Source organism: Petromyzon marinus, chromosome 70 (genome assembly GCF_048934315.1).
Source record: "Petromyzon marinus isolate PM22_M1 ecotype Great Lakes invasive population chromosome 70, UKy_Petmar_22M1.pri1.0, whole genome shotgun sequence".
NCBI classification, from domain to species: domain Eukaryota; kingdom Metazoa; phylum Chordata; class Hyperoartia; order Petromyzontiformes; family Petromyzontidae; genus Petromyzon; species Petromyzon marinus.
The window spans coordinates 5,216,991-5,242,365 of NC_133736.1; the positions used below are offsets into that span (position 1 = coordinate 5,216,991).

General features: G+C 59.1%; 1 protein-coding gene across 2 annotated transcripts in view; it reads right to left on the reverse strand.

The window, feature by feature from the left end:
* Positions 1–13,842: 13,842 nt before the first annotated feature.
* The window catches only part of LOC142906766 (AMMECR1-like protein), a 26,177-nt gene continuing 14,644 nt past the window's right edge, over positions 13,843–25,375 (reverse strand). The window contains exons 5-7 of one of the 2 annotated variants that reach the window (XR_012930487.1): positions 24,839–24,935; positions 16,743–23,030; positions 14,009–14,133 (exon numbers count right to left, since the gene is read on the reverse strand). Coding sequence is in view for 1 of the 2 variants with exons in the window: in XM_076055214.1 (XP_075911329.1) it covers positions 14,019–14,133; positions 24,839–24,935 (212 nt within the window). In the remaining variant the exon portion in view is untranslated. Of the gene's footprint in view, positions 14,134–16,742; positions 23,031–24,838; positions 24,936–25,375 lie in introns of both variants that reach the window. The other variant, XM_076055214.1, reaches the window with a different exon arrangement.

Here is a 25,375-nt window from a genome sequence, read left to right on the forward strand (position 1 = left end):
ACCCATAGCACCTGCTGGCTCTGTCACGTGACCTCCTCCTGCACCTAGCCTGGCACAGCAGTCAACCCATAGCACCCTGCTGGGTCTGCCCCGTGACCTCCTGCACCTAGCCTGGCACAGCAGTCAACCCATAGCACCTGCAGGGTCTGTCACGTGACCTCCTCCTGCACATAGCCTGGCACAGCAGTCAACCCATGGAACCTGCAGGGTCTGCCCCGTGACCTCCTCCTGCACCTAGCCTGGCACAGCAGTCAACCCATGGAACCTGCTAGGTCTGCCCCGTGACCTCCTCCTGCACCTAGCTTGGCACAGCAGTCAAACCATGGAACCTGCAGGGTCTGTCCCGTGACCTTCCCCTGCACCTAGCCTGGCACATCAGTCAACCCACGGCACCTGCAGGGTCTGTCACGTGACCTCCTCCTGCACATAGCCTGGCACAGCAGTCAACTCATGGCACCTGCAGGGTCTGTCCCGTGACCTCCCCCTGCACCTAGCCTGGCACAGCAGTCAACCCATAGCACCTGCTGGGTCTGTCACGTGACCTCCTCCTGCACCTATCCTGGCACAGCAGTCAACCCATAGCAACCTGCTGGGTCTGCCCCGTGACCTCCTGCACCTAGCCTGGCACAGCAGTCAACCCATAGCACCTGCAGGGTCTGTCACGTGACCTCCTCCTGCACCTAGCCTGGCACAGCAGTCAACCCATAGCACCTGCAGGGTCTGCCCCGTGACCTCCTCCTGCACCTAGCCTGGCACAGCAGTCAACCCATGGAACCTGATGGGTCTGCCCCGTGACCTCCTCCTGCACCTAGCTTGGCACAGCAGTCAAACCATGGAACCTGCAGGGTCTGTCCCGTGACCTCCTCCTGCACCTAGCCTGGCACAGCAGTCAACCCACGGCACCTGCAGCGTCTGTCAAGTGACCTCCTCCTGCACCTAGCCTGGCACATCAGTCAACCCACGGCACCTGCAGGGTCTGTCACGTGACCTCCTCCTGCACATAGCCTGGCACAGCAGTCAACTCATGGAACCTGCAGGGTCTGTCCCGTGACCTCCTGCTGCACCTAGCCTGGCACAGCAGTCAACCCATAGCACCTGCTGGCTCTGTCACGTGACCTCCTCCTGCACCTAGCCTGGCACAGCAGTCAACCCATAGCACCCTGCTGGGTCTGCCCCGTGACCTCCTGCACCTAGCCTGGCACAGCAGTCAACCCATAGCACCTGCAGGGTCTGTCACGTGACCTCCTCCTGCACATAGCCTGGCACAGCAGTCAACCCATGGAACCTGCAGGGTCTGCCCCGTGACCTCCTCCTGCACCTAGCCTGGCACAGCAGTCAACCCATGGAACCTGCTAGGTCTGCCCCGTGACCTCCTCCTGCACCTAGCTTGGCACAGCAGTCAAACCATGGAACCTGCAGGGTCTGTCCCGTGACCTTCCCCTGCACCTAGCCTGGCACATCAGTCAACCCACGGCACCTGCAGGGTCTGTCACGTGACCTCCTCCTGCACATAGCCTGGCACAGCAGTCAACTCATGGCACCTGCAGGGTCTGTCCCGTGACCTCCCCCTGCACCTAGCCTGGCACAGCAGTCAACCCATAGCACCTGCTGGGTCTGTCACGTGACCTCCTCCTGCACATATCCTGGCACAGCAGTCAACCCATAGCAACCTGCTGGGTCTGCCCCGTGACCTCCTGCACCTAGCCTGGCACAGCAGTCAACCCATAGCACCTGCAGGGTCTGTCACGTGACCTCCTCCGGCACCTAGCCTGGCACAGCAGTCAACCCACGGCACCTGCAGGGTCTGCCCCGTGACCTCCTCCTGCACCTAGCCTGGCACAGCAGTCAACCCATGGAACCTGATGGGTCTGCCCCGTGACCTCCTCCTGCACCTAGCCTGGCACAGCAGTCAACCCACGGCACCTGCAGCGTCTGTCAAGTGACCTCCTCCTGCACCTAGCCTGGCACATCAGTCAACCCACGGCACCTGCAGGGTCTGTCACGTGACCTCCTCCTGCACATAGCCTGGCACAGCAGTCAACTCATGGCACCTGCAGGGTCTGTCCCGTGACCTCCCCCTGCACCTAGCCTGGCACAGCAGTCAACCCATAGCAACCTGCTGGGTCTGCCCCGTGACCTCCTCCTGCACCTAGCATGGCAGAGCAATCAACCCACGGCACCTGCAGGGTCTGTCACGTGACCTCCTCCTGCACATAGCCTGGCACAGCAGTCAACCCATGGCACCTGCAGGGTCTGCCCCGTGACCTCCTCCTGCACCTAGCCTGGCACAGCAGTCAACCCACGGCACCTGCAGCGTCTGTCAAGTGACCTCCTCCTGCACCTAGCCTGGCACATCAGTCAACCCACGGCACCTGCAGGGTCTGTCACGTGACCTCCTCCTGCACATAGCCTGGCACAGCAGTCAACTCATGGCACCTGCAGGGTCTGTCCCGTGACCTCCCCCTGCACCTAGCCTGGCACAGCAGTCAACCCATAGCAACCTGCTGGGTCTGCCCCGTGACCTCCTACTGCACATAGCATGGCAGAGCAATCAACCCACGGCACCTGCAGGGTCTGTCACGTGACCTCCTCCTGCACATAGCCTGGCACAGCAGTCAACTCATGGCACCTGCAGGGTCTGTCCCGTGACCTCCTGCTGCACATAGCCTGGCACAGCAGTCAACCCATGGCACCTGCAGGGTCTGTCACGTGTCCTCCTCCTGCACATAGCCTGGCACAGCAGTCAACCCATGGCACCTGTAGGGGCTGTCCCGTGACCTCCCCCTGCACCTAGCCTGGCACAGCAGTCAACCCACGGCACCTGCAGGGTCTGTCCCGTGACCACCTCCTGCACCTAGCCTGGCACAGCAGTCAACCCATAGCAACCTGCAGCGTCTGTCACGTGACCTCCTCCTGCACCTAGCCTGGCACAGCAGTCAACCCACGGCACCTGCAGGGTCTGCCCCGTGACCTCCTCCTGCACATAGCCTGGCACAGCAGTGAACCCATGGTACCTGCAGGGTCTGCCCCGTGACCTCCTCCTGCACCTAGCCTGGCACAGCAGTCAACCCATGGAACCTGATGGGTCTGCCTCGTGACCTCCTCCTGCACCTAGCCTGGCAGAGCAGTCAACCCATGGAACCTGCAGGGTCTGTCCCGTGACCTCCTCCTGCACCTAGCCTGGCACAGCAGTCAGCCCATAGCAACCTGCTGGGTCTGCCCCGTGACCTCCTCATGCACCTAGCCTGGCGCAGCAGTCAACCCATGGCACCTGCAGGGTCTGTCACGTGACCTCCTCCTGCACATAGCCTGGCACAGCAGTCAACCTACGGCACCTGCAGGGTCTGTCACGTGACCTCCTCCTGCACATAGCCTGGCACAGCAGTCAACTCATGGCACCTGCAGGGTCTGTCCCGTGACCTCCCCCTGCACCTAGCCTGGCACAGCAGTCAACCCATGGTACTTGCAGGGTCTGCTCCGTGACCTCCTCCTGCACCTAGCCTGGCACAGCAGTCAACCTATGGAACCTGATGGGTCTGCCCCGTGACCTCCTCCTGCACGTAGCTTGGCACAGCAGTCAAACCATGGAACCTGCAGGGTCTGTCCCGTGACCTCCTGCTGCACCTAGCCTGGCACAGCAGTCAACCCATGGCACCTGCAGGGTCTGTCCCGTGACCTCCCCCTCCACCTAGCCTGGCACAGCAGTCAACCCATAGCACCTGCTGGGTCTGTCACGTGACCTCCTCCTGCACCTAGCCTGGCACAGCAGTCAACCCATAGCACCCTGCTGGGTCTGCCCCGTGACCTCCTGCACCTAGCCTGGCACAGCAGTCAACCCATAGCACCTGCAGGGTCTGTCACGTGACCTCCTCCTGCACATAGCCTGGCACAGCAGTCAACCCATGGAACCTGCAGGGTCTGCCCCGTGACCTCCTCCTGCACCTAGCCTGGCACAGCAGTCAACCCATGGAACCTGCTAGGTCTGCCCCGTGACCTCCTCCTGCACCTAGCTTGGCACAGCAGTCAAACCATGGAACCTGCAGGGTCTGTCCCGTGACCTTCCCCTGCACCTAGCCTGGCACAGCAGTCAACCCAGGGCACCTGCAGAGTCTGTCACGTGACCTCCTCCTGCACCTAGCCTGGCACATCAGTCAACCCACGGCACCTGCAGGGTCTGTCCCGTGACCTCCTCCTGCACATAGCCTGGCACAGCAGTCAACCCATAGCACCTGCTGGGTCTGTCACGTGACCTCCTCCTGCACCTAGCCTGGCACAGCAGTCAACCCATAGCAACCTGCTGGGTCTGCCCCGTGACCTCCTGCACCTAGCCTGGCACAGCAGTCAACCCATAGCACCTGCAGGGTCTGTCACGTGACCTCCTCCTGCACCTAGCCTGGCACAGCAGTCAACCCACGGCACCTGCAGGGTCTGCCCCGTGACCTCCTCCTGCACCTAGCCTGGCACAGCAGTCAACCCATGGAACCTGATGGGTCTGCCCCGTGACCTCCTCCTGCACCTAGCCTGGCACAGCAGTCAACCCACGGCACCTGCAGCGTCTGTCACGTGACCTCCTCCTGCACATAGCCTGGCACAGCAGTCAACTCATGGCACCTGCAGGGTCTGTCCCGGGACCTCCCCCTGCACCTAGCCTGGCACAGCAGTCAACCCATAGCAACCTGCTGGGTCTGCCCCGTGACCTCCTCCTGCACCTAGCCTGGCAGAGCAGTCAACCCACGGCACCTGCAGGGTCTGCCCCGTGACCTCCTCCTGCACCTAGCCTGGCACAGCATTCAACCCATGGCACCTGCAGGATCTGTCACGTGTCCTCCTCCTGCACATAGCCTGGCACAGCAGTCAACCCACGGCACCTGCAGGGTCTGTCCCGTGACCACCTCCTGCACCTAGCCTGGCACAGCAGTCAACCCATAGCAACCTGCAGCGTCTGTCACGTGACTTCCTCCTGTACCTAGCCTGGCACAGCAGTCAACCCACGGCACCTGCAGGGTCTGTCACGTGACCTCCTCCTGCACCTAGCCTGGCACAGCAGTCAACCCATGGAACCTGATGGGTCTGCCCCGTGACCTCCTCCTGCACATAGCTTTGCACAGCAGTCAAACTATGGAACCTGCAGGGTCTGTCCCGTGACCTCCCCCTGCACCTAGCCTGGCACAGCAGTCAACCCATGGTACCTGCAAGGTCTGCCCCGTGACCTCCTCCTGCACCTAGCCTGGCACAGCAGTCAACCCATGGAACCTGATGGGTCTGCCCAGTGACCTCCTCCTGCACCTAGCTTGGCACAGCAGTCAACCCATGGTACCTGCAGGGTCTGCCCCGTGATCTCCTCCTGCACCTAGCCTGGCACAGCAGTCAACCCACGGCACCTGCAGCGTCTGTCACGTGACCTCCTCCTGCACCTAGCCTGGCACATCAGTCAACCCACGGCACCTGCAGGGTCTGTCACGTGACCTCCTCCTGCACATAGCCTGGCACAGATGTCAACTCATGGCACCTGCAGGGTCTGTCCCGTGACCTCCCCCTGCACCTAGCCTGGCACAGCAGTCAACCCATGGAACCTGCAGGGTCTGTCCCGTGACCTCCCCCTGCACCTAGCCTGGCACAGCAGTCAACCCATGGTACCTGCAGGGTCTGCCCCGTGACCTCCTCCTGCACCTAGCCTGGCACATCAGTCAACCCACGGCACCTGCAGCGTCTGTTACGTGACCTCCTCCTGCACCTAGCCTGGCACATCAGTCAACCCACGGCACCTGCAGGGTCTGTCACGTGACCTCCTCCTGCACATAGCCTGGCACAGCAGTCAACTCATGGCACCTGCAGGGTCTGTCTCGTGACCTCCCCCTGCACCTAGCCTGGCACAGCAGTCAACCCATAGCACCTGCTGGGTCTGCCCCGTGACCTCCTCCTGCACCTAGCCTGGCACAGCAGTCAACCCATAGCAACCTGCTGGGTCTGCCCCGTGACCTCCTCCTGCACCTAGCCTGGCACAGCAATCAACCCACGGCACCTGCAGGGTCTGTAACGTGACCTCCTCCTGCACCTAGCCTGGCACAGCAGTCAACCCACGGCACCTGCAGGGTCTGTCACGTGTCCCCCTCCTGCACATAGCCTGGCACAGCAGTCAACCCATGGCACCTGCAGGGTCTGTCCCGTGACCACCTCCTGCACCTAGCCTGGCACAGCAGTCAACCCACGGCACCTGCAGGGTCTATCCCGTGACCACCTCCTGCACCTAGCCTGGCACAGCAGTCAACCCATAGCAACCTGCAGCGTCTGTCACGTGACTTCCTCCTGCACCTAGCCTGGCACAGCAGTCAACCCATGGAACCTGATGGGTCTGTCCCGTGACCTCCTGCTGCACCTAGCCTGGCACAGCAGTCAACCCATAGCAACCTGCTGGGTCTTCCCCGTGACCTCCTCCTGCACCTAGCCTGGCACAGCAGTCAACCCACGGCACCTGCAGGGTCTGTCACGTGACCTCCGCCTGCACTTAGCCTGGCACAGCAGTCAACCCACGGCACCTGCAGGGTCTGTCACGTGACCTCCTCCTGCACATAGCCTGGCACAGCAGTCAACCCATGGTACCTGCAGGGTCTGTCCCGTGACCTCCCCCTGCACCTAGCCTGGCACAGCAGTCAACCCACGGCACCTGCAGGGTCTGCCCCGTGACCTCCTCCTGCACCTAGCCTGACACAGCAGTGAACCCATGGTACCTGCAGGGTCTGCCCCGTAACCTCCTCCTGCACCTAGCCTGGCACAGCAGTCAACCCATAGCAACCTGCTGGGTCTGCCCCGTGACCTCCTCCTGCACCTAGCCGGGCACAGCAGTCAACCCACTGCACCTGCAGGGTCTGTCACGTGACCTCCTCCTGCACCTAGCCTGGCACAGCAGTCAACCCATGGAACCTGATGGGTCTGCCCCGTGACCTCCTCCTGCACCTAGCCTGGCACAGCAGTCAACCCATAGCAACCTGCAGGGTCTGTCCCGTGACCTCCCCTTGCACCTAGCCTGGCACAGCAGTCAACTCATGGCACCTGCAGGGTCTGTCACGTGACCTCCTCCTGCACATAGCCTGGCACAGCAGTCAACCCATAGCACCTGCTGGGTCTGTCACGTGACCTCCTCCTGCACCTAGCCTGGAACAGCAGTCAACCCATGGTACCTGCAGGGTCTGCCCCATGACCTCCTCCTGCACCTAGCCTGGCACAGCAGTCAACCCATAGCAACCTGCTGGGTCTGCCCCGTGACCTCCTCCTGCACCTAGCCTGGCACATTAGTCAACCCACTGCACCTGCAGGGTCTGTCACGTGACCTCCTCCTGCACCTAGCTTGGCACAGCAGTCAAACCATGGAACCTGCAGGGTCTGTCACGTGACCTCCTCCTGCACCTAGCCTTGCACAGCAGTCAACCCACGGCACCTGCAGCGTCTGTTACGTGACCTCCTCCTGCACCTAGCCTGGCACATCAGTCAACCCACGGCACCTGCAGGGTCTGCCCCGTGACCTCCTCCTGCACCTAGCCTGGCACAGCAATCAACCCACGGCACCTGCAGGGTCTGTAATGTGACCTCCTCCTGCACCTAGCCTGGCACAGCAGTCAACCCACGGCACCTGCAGGGTCTGTCACGTGTCCCCCTCCTGCACATAGCCTGGCACAGCAGTCAACCCATGGCACCTGCAGGGTCTGTCCCGTGACCTCCCCCTGCACCTAGCCTGGCACAGCAGTCAACCCACGTCACCTGCAGGGTCTATCCCGTGACCACCTCCTGCACCTAGCCTGGCACAGCAGTCAACCCATAGCAACCTGCAGCGTCTGTCACGTGACTTCCTCCTGCACCTAGCCTGGCACAGCAGTCAACCCATGGAACCTGATGGGTCTGTCCCGTGACCTCCTGCTGCACCTAGCCTGGCACAGCAGTCAACCCATAGCAACCTGCTGGGTCTTCCCCGTGACCTCCTCCTGCACCTAGCCTGGCACAGCAGTCAACCCATAGCAACCTGCTGGGTCTTCCCCGTGTCCTCCTCCTGCACCTAGCCTGGCACAGCAGTCAACCCACGGCACCTGCAGGGTCTGTCACGTGACCTCCTCCTCCACATAGCCTGGCACAGCAGTCAACCCATAGCACCTGCAGGGTCTGTCACGTGACCTCCTCCTGCACCTAGCCTGGCACAGCAGTCAACCCACGGCACCTGCAGGGTCTGTCACGTGACCTCCTCCTGCACTTAGCCTGGCACAGCAGTCAACCCACGGCACCTGCAGGGTCTGTCACGTGACCTCCTCCTGCACCTAGCCTGGCACAGCAGTCAACCCACGGCACCTGCAGGGTCTGTCACGTGACCTCCTCCTGCACCTAGCCTGGCACAAGCGCCGCGGTTACGTCACCGCCACTTGGTAGCGAGCGGCGGTCGGAGCCGACGATGGCGCGACGACACGTGACACGCGTGACGACACACGTGACGACACGCGTGACGACACGCGTGACGACACGCGTGACGACACGCGTGACACGTGACAACACACGTGACGACACGCGTGACGACACACGTGGCACGCGTGACGGCACGCGTGACACACGTGACGACACACGTGACGGCACACGTGACGGCACACGTGACGGCACACGTGACGGCACACGTGACGACACACGTGACGACACACGTGACGACGGTCGCGTGCCCTTCGTCAAGCAGAAGCCGACGTCGAAGACGACCGAGGAGGTTTTGTTTATTTAGAAAAAAAGAAAATCATAACAACAACCGGACCGTGAAGGAGGGAGGCGGGGGGAGGGGGGGGTACAGTCCGTTCTCCTACAACGCCACGTGGGGGATTGTCGTGTTGTGTATAACGCGTTCTCTCTCTCTATATATAACGCCTTGTGTGTGTGTGTGTACATACAGAACGCGTCACCAATGTGTTGGGAGCAAACGCATCGGATGCAACGCGGCCGCCATCGAGGCCAAGGGAACGCGCCGCGTTGCATCGTCGTCAGCGTCGTCAGCGTCGTCGTCAGCGTCGTCGTCAGTGTCGTCAGCGTCGTCGTCATCGTCGTCAGCGTCGTCGTCAGCGTCGTCGTCAGCGTCGTCAGCATCGTCGTCAGCGTCGTCGTCAGCGTCGTCGTCAGCGTCGTCAGCGTCGTCGTCAGCGTCGTCAGCGTCGTCAGCGTCGCACGAGGCACTGGGATTGCTGCCGGATTGTTTCTCGTCGCTACAATCGTGGCGAAAGCTCAACAGAGTTTCACTCCAGCAGGTGCAAGGCCCCCACCGCGCCCGGTTCTTTTTGTTCTTTTTCAGAAGCGACCACCTCGTCATGGCGAGCTGGTCGCTGCTCAACCAAGTGGGCGTTGATTCTCAATGTGGAGAGTGGGGGGTGGAGACCCGGAGGACCCCCTGGAGAAAAATCCACGCGACCACCACGGAGAGAGGGAGAGAGAGAGACGCAAACTCCAACAACACAGCAACAGGCGTCGTCAGGGTCGGAAACACTGAGGAGGGCCTCCCCCCCCCTCCTCCTCTCTCATCTGGCTCGAGTCTCTGTTGTTGTTGTTTTCCTCGTAGTAAAATTGCTTAGAAAAAATTTACAAAAATAATAATTTGAGTAAAAATCGCCGTCGCGCGGCGGCGCCACGCGGTGACCTCCCTCTGTGTGTGGCAGTGGGCTCCCTCGGGAGCGGCGAGCTCGAGAGGGATAGACACACACAGACACACACACACACAGACATACACACACACAGAGACACAGACACACACAGAGACACACACACACACAGACACACACAGACACACACACACAGACACACACAGAGGGAGGTCACCGCGCGGCGGCGCCACGCGGTGACCTCCCTCTGTGTGTGGCAGTGGGCTCCCTCGGGAGCGGCGAGCTCGAGAGGGATAGACACACACACAGATACACACACACACAGAGACACACACAGACACACACACACAGACATATAGACACACACACAGACATATAGACACACAGACATATAGACACACAGACATATAGACACACACACAGACATATATACACACACACACAGACACACACACACCCACACAACACCCCCCCCCACAACAACACCCCCCCCACAACACCCCCCCACAACACCACCCCACAACACCCCCACACAACACCCCCCCACAACAACACCCCCCCCACAACAACACCCACCCACCCACCCACACCTCGTGTTGAAATCTTTGGTTGGGGGTGGGGGGGGGGACAGAACACAGCGGAGCTGAGGCTGCACGAAGTCTCTCTCGCGGAGATTCACGGCGCACCATCATCGTCACCGCGGTGGTGATCATCGTCACCATGGTGATCATCGTCACCGTGGTCATCACCACCACCGTGGTCATCACCACCACCGTGGTCATCACCACCACCGCGGTCATCACCACCACCGCGGTGATCACCATCACCACCACGGTGATCATCAGTGCAGGACCGCCCTTTCCTTGCAGCGCCTCACGGCTCTCCGAATCTCCGAGCGAAGGCTGCGGGGTAAGCCTCCTCCATTCTCGAGACGTGGGGATGCTGTAGACGATGAGAGTGGGCCTGTCGCTTTTTCTCAGCCAGTCTGAACACCTCCTCTGTCAGCCAGGGTCTCTGGGGAGGTCTGGACCGCGTACCCAAAGCAGCCATTGCAGCTGCATGAGCCACAGTCCTAAACCTCGCCCATTTACCCTCGACATCAGGAGGAGTGGGGGACGATGCGAACTCCAGCCGCAAGCGATGATGAAATTCTCGCTTGCAACTTTCATCAGATAACTGAGACCAGGCCACTATTAGTTTGAATGGGGTCCTGGGTGTACACCCACCACCAGAGTGAAAGCATGGCAGATTCATCTTATAGATGACAAGTCGATGGTCAGTGGGCAGATCAGCTCCACGGTAGGTCCTGGTGTCACGGACATGGGCCCGCATCCGCTGTTCCGTCACTACGTAGTCCAGCAGATGTTCTTGCTTGGACCCGGCATTCATCCATGATGTAGTGTGGATGCGCCGATGCCGGAACAGCGTGTTGGTAATTACAAGCCCATGGGCTGCACAAAAATCTAGCAGCCTCCTGCCGTTGTTATTGAGCTGATCTGGCCCATGCCTTCCAATTACTCCAGACCAGGTGCCAGCATTATGACCCACTCGGGCATTTAAAGTCACCCAACAAGATGACTATCCCGAGGGGCCACTTTAGCCAGCACCTGTGACAGGTCATAGAAGGCATCTGACTCATCGGCCTTGCTTGCATCCCTCCACGGATGCTCGTCTTCGGTGGGGGCATAAGTAACCACGACCACCACTCCTCACCTCTGGTTGATAGGAAGGCGAGCTCAAAGTAGCCTGGGGCTTACAGCTTCCCACACCTCACCGTCACGCTCTCACGTCCCCTTCATTCTTTTGTTCAAAAGAAGAGCCACACCCTGTTGTTTGGCAGTCTCCTGCCCCGAGTAGAGGACTGTCCACCCCTCATGGTAGCAGGTGCCAGAACCTTTCCACCGGACCTCCTGAATGCCACAGAGATCCAGGCGGTACCGGTCCAGTGGCAGCCTCTCCTCCGTAGCGAGCGTTCGAACATTCCACGTGGCCACACGTTACGGCTTTTTGCTGTTTCTGGAGGAGCCCCGAGGGTAAGGATTCAGTCTCCTGGCTCCGCCACACAGACACACACACACACACAGACAGACATCCCGTTAAGTTTCTCAATTGCCACGCCAGGAGTGGGGAGATCATCGAATGGGAGCGGCAACCAACCGACCGGACCCGGAGTCGCCGGCTTCCCATGCGGAGAAAAAGAAAAAAAAAAATCAAAAAAAAATTTGAAGAGAAAAATAAAAAAAATTGGATTTTTTTTTAATAACCAAAAAATTGACGGCAAAAGTTTCTTTGCCCGCGGCACGTCATGGTGTGTGGGGGCACACCGCCGCCGCCACCGCCGCCGTCGCCGCCGCCGTCGCCGCCTCCACAGAGGCGCGACGGTCCGGGTCACCGCCACCGCCGCTTACCGAAACCGTCACCGATTGAGTGCGAGAGAGACACGCGCGCACATTGCCGTTATTACCATCGCTTATCTCTTTTTTGTTTCTTAAACGTTTCACGTTTCGCCGTAATAGTATTTAAAGACGCGCGTTGATTTTTTTGTACACTTTTGTAAAAAAACCCTTTTTTTTCTACAATTATAATCATCTTCTTCTTCGACAATGACAGCGACATCGTCGTGATCGTGAACGCCGTCATGACTAACATAATCTTCATCAACGTTGCCGTCATCATCATCAACGCTGTGATCGTCGTCATTGGTGTGATCATCATCATCATCCTCCTCCTTGTGATCATCATCGGTGTGATCATCGTCGCCGTCGTTATGATCACCATCGTCGCGATGATCATGAACGTCGTCGTGATCACCATCATTATCGTCGTGCTAGCGATCATCGCAATCGTCGTGATCGTCAACAGCGTCGTGATTGCCGCCCTCTCTCGTGTCGTCGTCTTGACAACTCGACGTGGGAGCGCCGCACACGCAGACCCAACCAGAGAGTCACCCACCCACAGAGTCACCCGCCCACAGAGTCACCCGCCCACAGAGTCACCCGCCCACAGAGTCACCCACCCACAGAGTCACCCGCCCACAGAGTCACCCACCCACAGAGTCACCCACCCACAGAGTCACCCACCCAGAGTCACCCACCCCCACTACCAAGTCGAGACTGCATATTGAGTGTATTTATAGATTGTTTTTGTTATGTTTATAAAGATGACTGGGTCAAGCATGGCCGACCACGCAGGCAAAGCTGGGAGCTCCAGTGATAGCACCACCATCACCTCCTCCTCCTCCTCACCACCACCATCTCCTCCTCCTCACCACCGTCTCGTCCTCACCACCGTCTTCTCCTCCTCACCACCGTCTCCTCCTCACCACCACCACCACCCCCCCTCCTCCTCTCCTCCCCTCCCCCCCCTCTCCTCCTCCACCACCTCTCCTCCTCACCACCACCACCGTCTTCTCCTCCTCCTCCTCACCACCACCATCTCCTCCTCATCACCATCTCTCCCTCCCCATCTCTCCCTCTCTCCCCATCTCTCCCTCTCTCCCCATCTCTCCCTCCCTCCCCATCTCTCCCTCCCTCCCCATCTCTCTCTCCCTCCCCATCTCTCTCTCCTCCCCATCTCTCTCTCCCCATCTCTCCCTCCCCATCTCTCCCTCCCCATCTCTCCCTCCCCATCTCTCCCTCCCCATCTCTCCCTCCCCATCTCTCCCTCCCCATCTCTCTCTCCCCATCTCTCCCTCCCCATCTCTCCCTCCCCATCTCTCCCTCCCCATCTCTCCCTCCCCATCTCTCCCTCCCCATCTCTCCCTCCCCATCTCTCCCTCCCCATCTCTCCCTCCCCATCTCTCCCTCCCCATCTCTCCCTCCCCATCTCTCCCTCCCCATCTCTCCCTCCCCATCTCTCCCTCCCCATCTCTCCCTCCCCATCTCTCCCTCCCCATCTCTCCCTCCCCATCTCTCCCTCCCCATCTCTCCCTCCCCAACTCTCCCTCCCCATCTCTCCCTCCCCATCTCTCCCTCCCCATCTCTCCCTCCCCATCTCTCCCTCCCCATCTCTCCCTCCCCATCTCTCCCTCCCCATCTCTCCCTCCCCATCTCTCCCTCCCCATCTCTCCCTCCCCATCTCTCTCTCCACATCTCTCTCTCCCCATCTCTCCCTCCCCATCTCTCCCTCCCCATCTCTCCCTCCCCATCTCTCCCTCCCCATCTCTCCCTCCCCATCTCTCCCTCCCCATCTCTCCCTCCCCATCTCTCCCTCCCCATCTCTCCCTCCCCATCTCTCCCTCCCCATCTCTCTCTCCCCATCTCTCTCCCTCCCCATCTCTCTCTCCCCATCTCTCTCCCTCTCTACAGGATGGTACAGTAATACAGGTAGCTGGTCCACGGGGAGGAGGCAATGTCCCCACAGTGGAGCTCCACGCTGGGCCTGTGTGGCCGGTCATGCTGCTCCGTGTCAGGAGTAGTGCGTGTAGTGTGGAGGCGGGAAGGCGGAACCGTTCTGGTACCACTGCTGCTGGCGCACGGACATGTAGTCATTGTAGCTCAGGGTGACCTTCTCACTGCGGTACCTGTGGGTGGGTGGGGGCAGGGGGACGCAGACACACGCCGCAGACACACACACAGACACACACACAGACACACACAAACACACGCCGCAGACACACACAGACACACGCAGACACACCGCAGACACACACAGACACACACACACAGACACACACACAGACACACGCCGCAGACACACACAGACACACGCCGCAGACACACACACAGACACACGCAGACATGCCGCAGACACACACAGACACACACACAGACACACACACAGACACACACACAGACACACACAAACACACGCCGCAGACACACACACAGACACACGCCGCAGACACACACAGACACACGCCGCAGACACACACACAGACACACGCAGACACGCCGCAGACACACACAGACACACACACACAGACACACACACAGACACACGCCGCAGACACACGCCGCAGACACACACAGACACACACACACAGACACACACACAGACACACGCCGCAGACACACACAGACACACGCCGCAGACACACACACAGACACACGCAGACACGCCGCAGACACACACAGACACACGCAGACACGCCGCAGACACACACACAGACACACGCAGACACACGCAGACACACACGCACACATACACACACCGAGACACACACAGACACACGCCGCAGACGCACACACACACGTAGACACACACACAGACACACGTAGACACACACACAGACACACGCCGCAGACACACACGCAGACACACACGCAGACACACACGCAGACACACACGCAGACACACACGCAGACACACACGCAGACACGCAGACACATACGCAGACACACACACACACCCAGACACACCCAGACACACACACCGAGACACACGCAGACACACACGCAGACACACACGCAGACACACACGCAGACACACACGCAGACACACGCCGCAGACGCACACACACACACATACACACACGCAGACACACACGCAGACACACACGCAGACACACACGCAGACACACACACAGATACACACACAGACACACGCCGCAGACGCACACACAGACACACACACACAGACACACACACAGACACACACACACAGACACACACACACAGACACACACAGATACACACACCAAGATTCCCTATGTAGCCTGTGACAGACTGCTGGGGCGAGTGCTGTTGACAAGTAGCAGCAGCACCACCTATGAAGGCCGGCACGGCACACACGAGGGGGTGGGTGGCCAGCACCACGCCCGGCCGCCTTTGTCTCCCCAGTGGCGATGTTTACTACACACCGCACCGGGTACTCATTTGAGGCTGAGTCGACCTAGGGGAGGCCCACGCCCGGTTCAGAATCGAACTCGGTACGCCGGGTTCGTAGCGCAGCGCTGACCACTACGCTACCGCTCCCCACACGCACACACAGACACGCACACACCCAGACACACCCAGACACACACAGACACGCGCAGACACACGCAGACACACACACACACGCAGACGAAGGGTCCCCAACCCTGCTCATGTAGCAGCCTAACACAGCCCAACCCAGGTGGGAGATGTTGACTACACACAGCCCAACCCAGGTGGGAGATGTTGACTACCTCGCCTAGTGCGCAGGATGGTCGTGGGTTCGATCTCTACCCTCCACCCCCACGATGCCCGCTGCTGCTGCTGCTGCATATTTGGAGTTTGCGCGTCTCTCTTTCTCTCTCTCTCCCTCCCTCTCCCCGTGGCGGTCACGTGGATTTGTTTGTCCCCCTCCGCATTTAGATCCGACGTCACGGCGTCCAGCGGTGCTTGGCCGCGGCTAATGAATTTCCACGCGGTGACGACGGCGGCGACGACGAGGGCCCCCCCCCCCCGCCCCCGCACGCGGCGAGGCAAACAGAGTCTAGCGGTGTTTGACAGAGAGCAACGCTCGCTCGCTCGCTCGCTCGCGAAAGACGAGGATCCGCCGCCCCTTCGGTTATTTCGGTCAAGTCGCGGAGGTAGAAATGAAGCGGAATATTCTATACACACGCGGACTTCACCGAAAGAAGCAAAGGGGCGTTTGGATTCTCCTGCAGTCGCGAGGGAGGGGCCTCAAAAACTCACGGACTACTAAAGAGACCAGGGGATACACCGCACTGAGCCCGCACGGACTGTCGGGGCAAGTGCTGTTGGCGAGCACCGGCGGCACCACGCCCTGCACGCCTTTGCCTCTCTCCCCCAGTGCTGATGTTCACTACACAACGCACCTGGTTCTCATTTAAGGCTGCGTCGACCTAGGGGAGGCCCAGGAACCGGTTCAGTTAATCGTCACCGGTGGTGGTGGCGGCGGTGGTGGTGGCCGTGAGCGGGAATCGAACTCGGGAGGGGGGGGCCGTCTCCTGGGGGTTTCGTAGCGCAGCGTGCTAACCGCTGCGCCACCACTCCCCACCAACGCACACGCACGCACGCACACAAAGACAAAGACCCCCCCCCCCCCGTGTAGCCTTTAACAGACTGTAGGGGCAAGTGCTATTAGCGAGCAGCACCTGTGAAGGCTACCGGCACTGTGGCACAACGTGGGGGTGGGTGGCCAGCACCACGCCCGGCCGCCTTTGTCTCCCCCAGTGGCGACATTCGCGACTACACATCGCACCAGGTACTCATTTGAGGCCGAGTCGACGTAGGGGAGGCCCAGGAACCGGTTCAGATAATCGTCACCGGTGTTGGCCGTGAGCAGGAATGGAACCCGTGTCTCTGCCGGGTTCGTAGCGCTGACCGCGACACTACCGCTCCCCACACACACACACAGCACGCGCGCGCACACACACACACACAGCACACAGCGACACAGCACACGCACACACACAGCGCACACACACACACAGCACACGCACACACACAGCACACGCACACACACAGCACACGCACACACACAGCACGCGCGCACAGCATGCGCGCACACACAGCACACGCACACACACGCAGCGACACAGCACATGCACAGCACGCGCGCACACACACACACACAGCACGCGCGCACACACACACAGCACGCGCGCACACACACACAGCACGCGCGCACACACACACAGCACGCGCGCGCACACACACAGCACGCGCGCGCACACACACAGACATAGCACGCGCGCGCACACACACAGACATAGCACGCGCGCGCACACACACAGCACGGGCGCACACACAGACACAGCACGCGCGCACAGACACAGCACGCGCGCACAGACAGACAAAGCACGCGCACACACACACACAGCACGAGCACACACACAGATACAGACACAGCACGTGCACGCACACACACACAGCACGCGCGCGCACACACACAGACAGACACAGTACGCGCACACACAGACACAGCACACACACACACGCGCACACACACAGACAGACGCAGCACGCACACACACACAGACACAGCACACGCACACACAGCACGCGCACAGACAGACACAGCACACACAGACAGACAAAGCACACACAGCACGCGCATGCACACACACAGCACGCGCACACACAGCACGCGCACACACAGCACGCACACAGACAGACACAGCACGCGCACAGACAGACACAGCACACACAGACAGACAAAGCACACACAGCACGCGCATGCACACACAGCACGCGCACACAGCACACAGACAGACAGCACACACAGACACACACAGCACGCGCACACAGCACACAGACAGACAGCACACACAGACACACACAGCACGCACACACGCAGACAGACACAGCACACGCAGACAGACACAGCACACGCAGACAGACACAGCACACGCAGACAGACACAGCACACGCACACACACACAGCGACACAGCACATGCACACGCACAGCACGCGCGCACACACACAGCATGCGTGCACAACCACAGCACACAGACAGACACAGCACACGCACACAAAGACAGACACAGCACGCGCACACACAGCACGCACACAGACAGACACAGCACACACAGACAGACACAGCACACACAGACAGACACAGCACACACAGACAGACACAGCACGCGCACACACAGCACGCACACAGACAGACACAGCACACACAGACAGACACAGCACACACAGACAGACACAGCACACACAGACAGACACAGCACACACAGACAGACACAGCACACGCACACAGCGACACAGCACATGCACACACACAGCACGCGCGCACACACAAACAGACACAGCACGCGCGCACAAACACACAGACACAACACGCGCGCACACACAGCACGCACACACACACACAGCACGCGCACACGCACACACAGCACGCGCACACACACACACAGCACGCGCACACACACACACAGCACGCGTGCAAACACACACAGACAGACACAGCACACACACACACAGACACAGCATGCGTGCAAACACACACAGACAGACACAGCACACACACAGACACAGCACGCGCACACACACAGTATGTGCACACACAGACACAGCACACTCAGACACGCGCACACACAGACAGACATAGCACGCACACACAGCACGCGCACACACACAGCACACACAGCACACGCACACACAGCACGCGCACGCACACAGCACGCGCACACAGCACGCGCACGCACACACAGCACACAGATAGACACAACACACGCACACAGACACAGCACGCGCACACAGACACAGCACGCGCACACACACACAGCACGCGCACACACACAGATACAGCACACGCGCACACACACACACAGCACGCGCACACACACAGATACAGCACACGCGCACACACACACACACACAGGATGCGCACACACACAGATACAGCACACGCGCACACACACACAGCACGCGCGCACACACACAGCACGCGCACACACAGACACAGCACACACACACAGACACAGCACGCACACACAGACACAGCAAACGCACACACAGCACGCACACAGACACAGCACGCGCACACACAGCAAGCGCACACACACAGCACACAGACAGACACAGCACACACACACAGACACAGCACGCGCACACACAGCACGCGCACGCACACACACAGCACGCGCACGCACACACACAGCACGCGCACGCACGCACAGACAGCACACACAGACACACACAGCACGTGCACACACAGACAGACACAGCACACACAGACACACACAGCACGTGCACACACAGACAGACAGCACACACAGACAGACAGCACACAGACACACACAGCACGTGCACACACAGACAGACACAGCACACACAGACAGACACAGCACACACAGACACAGCACGCACACACACACACACAGCGCGCGCGCACACAGCACGCGCGCACAGACACAGCACGTGCCCGAACACACAGCACGCGCGTGCGCACACACAGAGACACACACACCCACAAACAGTGTGCGCACACACAACACGCGCACACAACGCACACAACAACAACCGCCATTCGCCACTAAGTGTGCCAGGCTATGTGCACGTTGAGGCCACGTGAAGTGTCGAACGCCCGCTGGCTGATGCACCACCTGTGTCCCCTACTGTGCCAACTTGCGGTGCGCTTTAGCCACTCGGCGCGCCGCTCATTGTTGTGAGCCGGAGGAGTTCACCGATGGGACTTTGTCCAGATCTTTCAAGGATTTGTGAGCTCCTCACACAATCCAGCCTGATTAAACCCAAGATGGATCGTAGGCAGGCCAGCCTAAATGTTTCTAACCGGCGAAGATGTTCCATTAGGGGGGTCTACGTTCGCAAGTGTAGAGAAGGGAGGGAATGACCGTGGCCGAGAAAACCCAAATCTTCGTGCGGAGCGACAGACCAGGTAGCTTCCACACAGCGTTACGCAACCGATGAAAAGATATTGCTGCTCGACTGATTCGGAGTGAGACCTCTGCTGTCAAACCGGAGCCGGTCATGAGCACACTGCCCAGGTATGGGAAGCTCTCCACTCTCTCCACAACTGCCCTATCACCAATTGGGAGTTGTGGGGGTGGTGTGTCCGATGGGACAAAATACCCAGGCAGGTGCTGAGTTTTTGGTGGGGCTGATGATAAGGCCCCACCTCTTAATGGCAAGCTCCAGGTTTAGCAGCAGCGTCTCCAACTCCTCCTCTGAGTGAGCAGCAATTACCAGATCATCGGCATACTTAACATGGTTGAGCAATAGGGAGCCATCCCTTGACTGCACCTGGGCATCGATCAGCCTCCCATTGTATCTGTACCAGATGGAAATTCCTCTGGTACAGCTATTGAAGGCTTCACGAACTACGTGGATGAAAAGGATGTTAAATAATGTGGGAGCCAGAGGACATCCCTGTCGCACCCCAAAGTGAACAGGGAATTGCTCTGACTCCCGGCCACGTAGTTTTACCCGGGCCCGCTCACCATCATGAAGGTCCTCAATGATCGTAAGCAGAGGGTCAGGGACTCCGAAAGCATGAAGAACAACCCAGAGCCCAGGTCTACTGATGGTATCATAGGCCTTGACCAGGTCAATATAGCAGAGATGTAGGTCGTGTTGGAATTCCCTACACCTTTGCTGTAGCAGACGGACAGAAAATATGGTATCTGTGCAGGACCGGCCTTTCCTGAAACCACATTGGGGCTCCGCAAGCCTCTCCTCAGCATGCCAAGCAAGTGCGATGTTGAATAATCCTTGCCAGGACCTTTCTCGGCACACTGAGAAGTGAGATGCCCCTGTAGTTGTTACAGTCTGTGCGGTCCTCCTTCTTAAAGAGGGGGACCACCAGGGTATCCTTCCAATCCTGCGGAACCCGTCTAGTGGTCCAGACTGTTGTCATGATGTCATGTAGGGCAGTTGGTGCACAAACGCCACAACTCCCTCAGCATTTCGCTTGGGAGATCATCTCTGCCCGGTGCCTTTCCTGGTCTCAGGCTCCGGATCGCCTTCAGTACTTCCTCAACAGATGGCACCTCATCCAGCCACTCACAAGGGGTGACTACTTCTTCCTATATTTGAGGTACCGCAGCCTCAGCAGGGTCACCCCCACTTTGTCCCACGATGTTTTCCATGTCGAGGGATTTCCCCTCCCCCAGGACCCCACAGAAATGCTCAGGAAATCTGCAAACCTGTTCCTGGGGGTCGGAGATTGGATCACCGTTCTTTCCCCTAATGATGGCAATAGGTGTGGTGCTGCAGGTTACTTATTTATGGAATTAAAGAGTGATTTGTGATCATGAGCCATTGAGGCAGACTCCATCTCCTCAGCAACCCATGACCACCAACCATCCTTGAATCGCCTCACGGCTCTCCGAACCTCTGAGCGAAGCCTCCTCATTCTCTGATGTTGGATGCTGTAGCCGATGAGAGTAGGCCTGTCGCCTTTTCTCAGCCAGCTTGAACACCTTTGTCAGCCAGGGTCTCTGCGGAGGTTTGGACCGTGTACCCAAAGCAGCCATTGTAGCTGCATGAGTCACAGTCCTAAACCTCGCCCATTTCCCCTCGACATCAGGAGTGGGGGGACGATGCCAACCCGAGGTGAAAGTGATGACGAAATTCTCGCTTGCAACTTTCATCAGCTAAGACCATGCACTATGCGTTTGAATGGGGTCCTGGGTGTACACCCACCACCGGAGCGGAAGAATGACAGGCGCATCTTACAGATGACAAGTCGATGGTCAGTGGGCAGAACAGCTCCACGGTAGGTCTTGGTGTCAAGGACATGGGCCTGCATCCGCTGTTCTGGCACTATGTCGTCCAGCAGATGTTCTTGCTTGGACCCTGCATGTATCCATGATGTGTGGATGCGCCGATGACGGAACAGTGTTTTGGTAATTACAAGCTCATGGGCTGTACAAAAATCTAGCAGCCTCTTACCATTGTTATTGAGCTGATCTGGCCCATGACTCCAGACCAGGTGCCAGCATCATGACCAACTCAGCATTGAAGTCAACCAACAAGATAACTCTATCCCGAGGGGCCCCTTTAGCCAGCACCTGTGACAGGAGGTCATGGAAGGCATTTGACTCATCGGCCTTGCTTGCATCCCTCCACGGATGTTCGTCTTCAGTGGGAGCATAAGTAACCACGACCACCACTCCTCACCTCTGGTTGATGGGAAGGCGAGCCCAAAGTAGCCTGGGGCTTACAGCTTCCCACACCTCACCGCCACGCTCCCACACCCCCTGCATTATTTTGTTCAGAAGAAGATCCACTCCCTGTTGTTTGGCAGTCTGCTGCCCCGAGTAGAGGACTGTCCATCCCTCATGGTGGCAGGAGCCAGAGCCGGTCCACCGGACCTCCTGAATACCGCAGAGATCCAGGTGGTACCGGTCCAGCTCCCGACGGAGGAGTGGGAGCCTTTCCTCCGCAGTGAGCATTCTGACATTCCACGTGGCCATCCGAAGCGGCTTTTTGGTATTTCTGGAGCCCCGAGGGTAAGGATTCAGTCTCCTGGCTCTGCCAAATGGGGTTTGGCCAGGAGACGTCATAGACGCCTGTCCCCCCGGGGCCTCCGGCACAAGCTTAATAAATGTTTTACCTCGTAGTTTAGTGGTAGTTAATTTAAAGTGATGGGGTTACCAGCCCCTCGCACCTGTCCAGAGCCCCCATTTGGCCGCTGTGGTGGCTACAAACGCCATGAGGGGAGGGGCCAATTTAAATTGGCCCCTCCCCTCACGGCACTGCCCACCACAGCGTTGCTGTCCGGTACCACGAGGAGGTAGGGGGTTGTTTTTGCCGGACAAACACACACACCACACAGACACACACACAGACACACATGCACACACACAGACACAACACACACACAGATACAGCACACATAAGAGGATGTTGAGCTGAGTGGACTTGCCAATGGCTGGTACCAGCGGTGTCAAGATCAGTCTCTATGGAGGAGGCTCGTGAAGGACGCTGCTACTGGGCAGTTGAAGGCAGTCGCCCTCCAGCAACAACGGAGGGCAGAGGAGCGATGCTCACAACAACGAGCGGAGCGCCGGGTGGCTAAAACACAGCAAGTTGGCACAGTAGGGGGCACAGGTGGTGCATCGGCCAGTCATCTCAGTCAGTCAACCCATGGCACCTCGGTCTGCCTTGTGACCTCGTGCCAGCGGGCGTTTGACACTTCATTTGACCTTAAAGTGCACTTAGCCTGGCACAATGGCGGTAGTGATGTCACGTAGTGGTGAATGGCGGTTGTTGTTGAGTGTGAGTGCGAGTGATTGAGTGCGAGTGAGTGTGTGAGTGAGTGTGTGACCGAGTGTGTGTGGCGCCATATTTTCTGTCCGTCTGCTACAGCAGAGGTGTAGGGAATTCCAACAAGACCTACATCTCTGCTTTATTGACCTGGTCAAGGCCTATGATACCATCAGTAGGCCTGAGCTCTGGGTTGTTCTTCGTGCTTTGGAGTCCCTGACCCTCTGCTCACGATCATTAAGGACCTTCATGATGGTGAGCGGGCCCAGGTAAAACTACGTGGCCGGGAGTCAGAGCCATTCCCTGCATTTTGACTACGTAGTTCGTGAAGCCTTCAATAGCTGTACCGGGGGAATCTCCATTTGGTACAGATATAATGGGAGGCTGATCAATGCCCGGGTGCGGTCAAGGGATGGCTCCCTATTGCTCAATCACGTTATGTATGCCGATGATTTGGTAATAGCTGCTCATTCAGAGGAGGAGTTGGAGACGCTGTTGCTGAGACTGGAGCGTGCCACTAAGAGGTGGGGCCTTACCATCAACCCCACCAAAACTAAGCACCTGCCTGGGTATTTTGTACCATCGGACACTCCACCCCCACAACTCCCAATCGGTGATGGGGCAGTTGTGGAGAGAGTGGAGAGTTTCCTATACCTGTGCAGTGTGCTTATGACCGGCTCCAGTTTAACAGCAGAGGTCTCATTCCGAATCAGTCGAGCGGCAATATCTTTTCATCGGTTGCATAACGCTGTGTGGAAGCTACCTGGTCTGTCGCTCCGCACTAAGCTTCAGGTCTTCTCGGCCACGGTCATTCCCTCCCGTCTCTAGGCTTGCGAAACGTGGACCCCCCTAATGAAACATCTTCGCCGGTTAGAAACATTTAGGCTAGCCTGCCTACGATCCATCCTGGGTTTAACCAGGCTGGATTGTGTGAGGAGCTCACAAATCCTTGAAAGATCTGGGCAAGGTCCCATCGGTGAGCTCCTCCGGCAGGCAAGGCTACGTTGGCTGGGTCATGTAGCCTGCATGCCCAGCCACTGCATGCCGAAACAGCTTTTGTTCGGCCGGATCGAGGGGGCTAAACGGGCGAGGCACGGGCTAGAGAAGAGATGGAGTGATGTGGTACAGGAGGACGTGGAGCTGACTGGACTTGCCGATGACCGGTACCAGCGGTGTCAAGATCGGCCTCTGTGGAGGAGGCTCGTGAAGGACGCTACTGGGGAGCTGGAGGCAGTCGCCCTCCAACAACAACGGGGGGCGGAGGAGCGACGCTGACAACAACGAGCGGAGCGCCGGGTGGCTAAAGCACAGCAGGTTGGCACAGTAGGGGGCACAGGTGGTGCATCAGCCAGTCATCTCAGTCAGTCGAGCCGTGGCACCTGGGTCTGCCCAGTGACCTCCTGCCCGCGGGCGTCCGACACTTCACGTGGCCTCAAGGTGCACGTGGCCTGGCACAAGCGTCGTGGTGACGTCACCGCCACTTAGTGGCGAATGGCGGTTGTTGTTGTTGTTGTTGAGTGTGTGAGTGAGTGTGTGGTTGCGTGCGTGAGTGTGCGAGTGACTGAGTGCGTGAGCGAGTGCGTGAGCGAGTGTGCGAGCCTGTCCCCGCCCCTCACCTGGTGAGCTTGATTGACTTGCGGAAGTCGTTGGATATGGAGGCTTTGTAGCCCCCCTTCCTCAGCAGCGAGTCGACCGTCTGTATCTGGTCCCAGCCTGCACCGCCGCAAACACAAAGATGTCCCGTGGAGCCTTCACAGACTGTTGTGGGGGGGGGGGGGGGGGGGTGGGGCCAAGCGCTGTAAGCATCGTGCCCGGGCCTGCCTTTGTCTCCCCCAGGGTTCGACGTTTTGCCGCACACCGTGCCGGGCACGGCATTTGAGCCCGAGCGGTACCCAGGGAGAATCGAACCTCAGGTCGCCCCCCCCCCCCCCCCCCCGCCGGTGGCGATGTTTACTACACACCGCTCCAGGACCTAGGGGTAGCCCGGGACCGGTTCACAAAATCGTCACCGGTGTTGGCCGTGAGCAGGAATCGAACCCGGGTCGCCGGGTTCGTAGCGCAGCGTAGCGCTAACCGCTACACCCACCGCTCCCCACTTAACCGCTCAAGGCATCATAACACTCACTCAACACTGCTCCATAGACCCAACACTG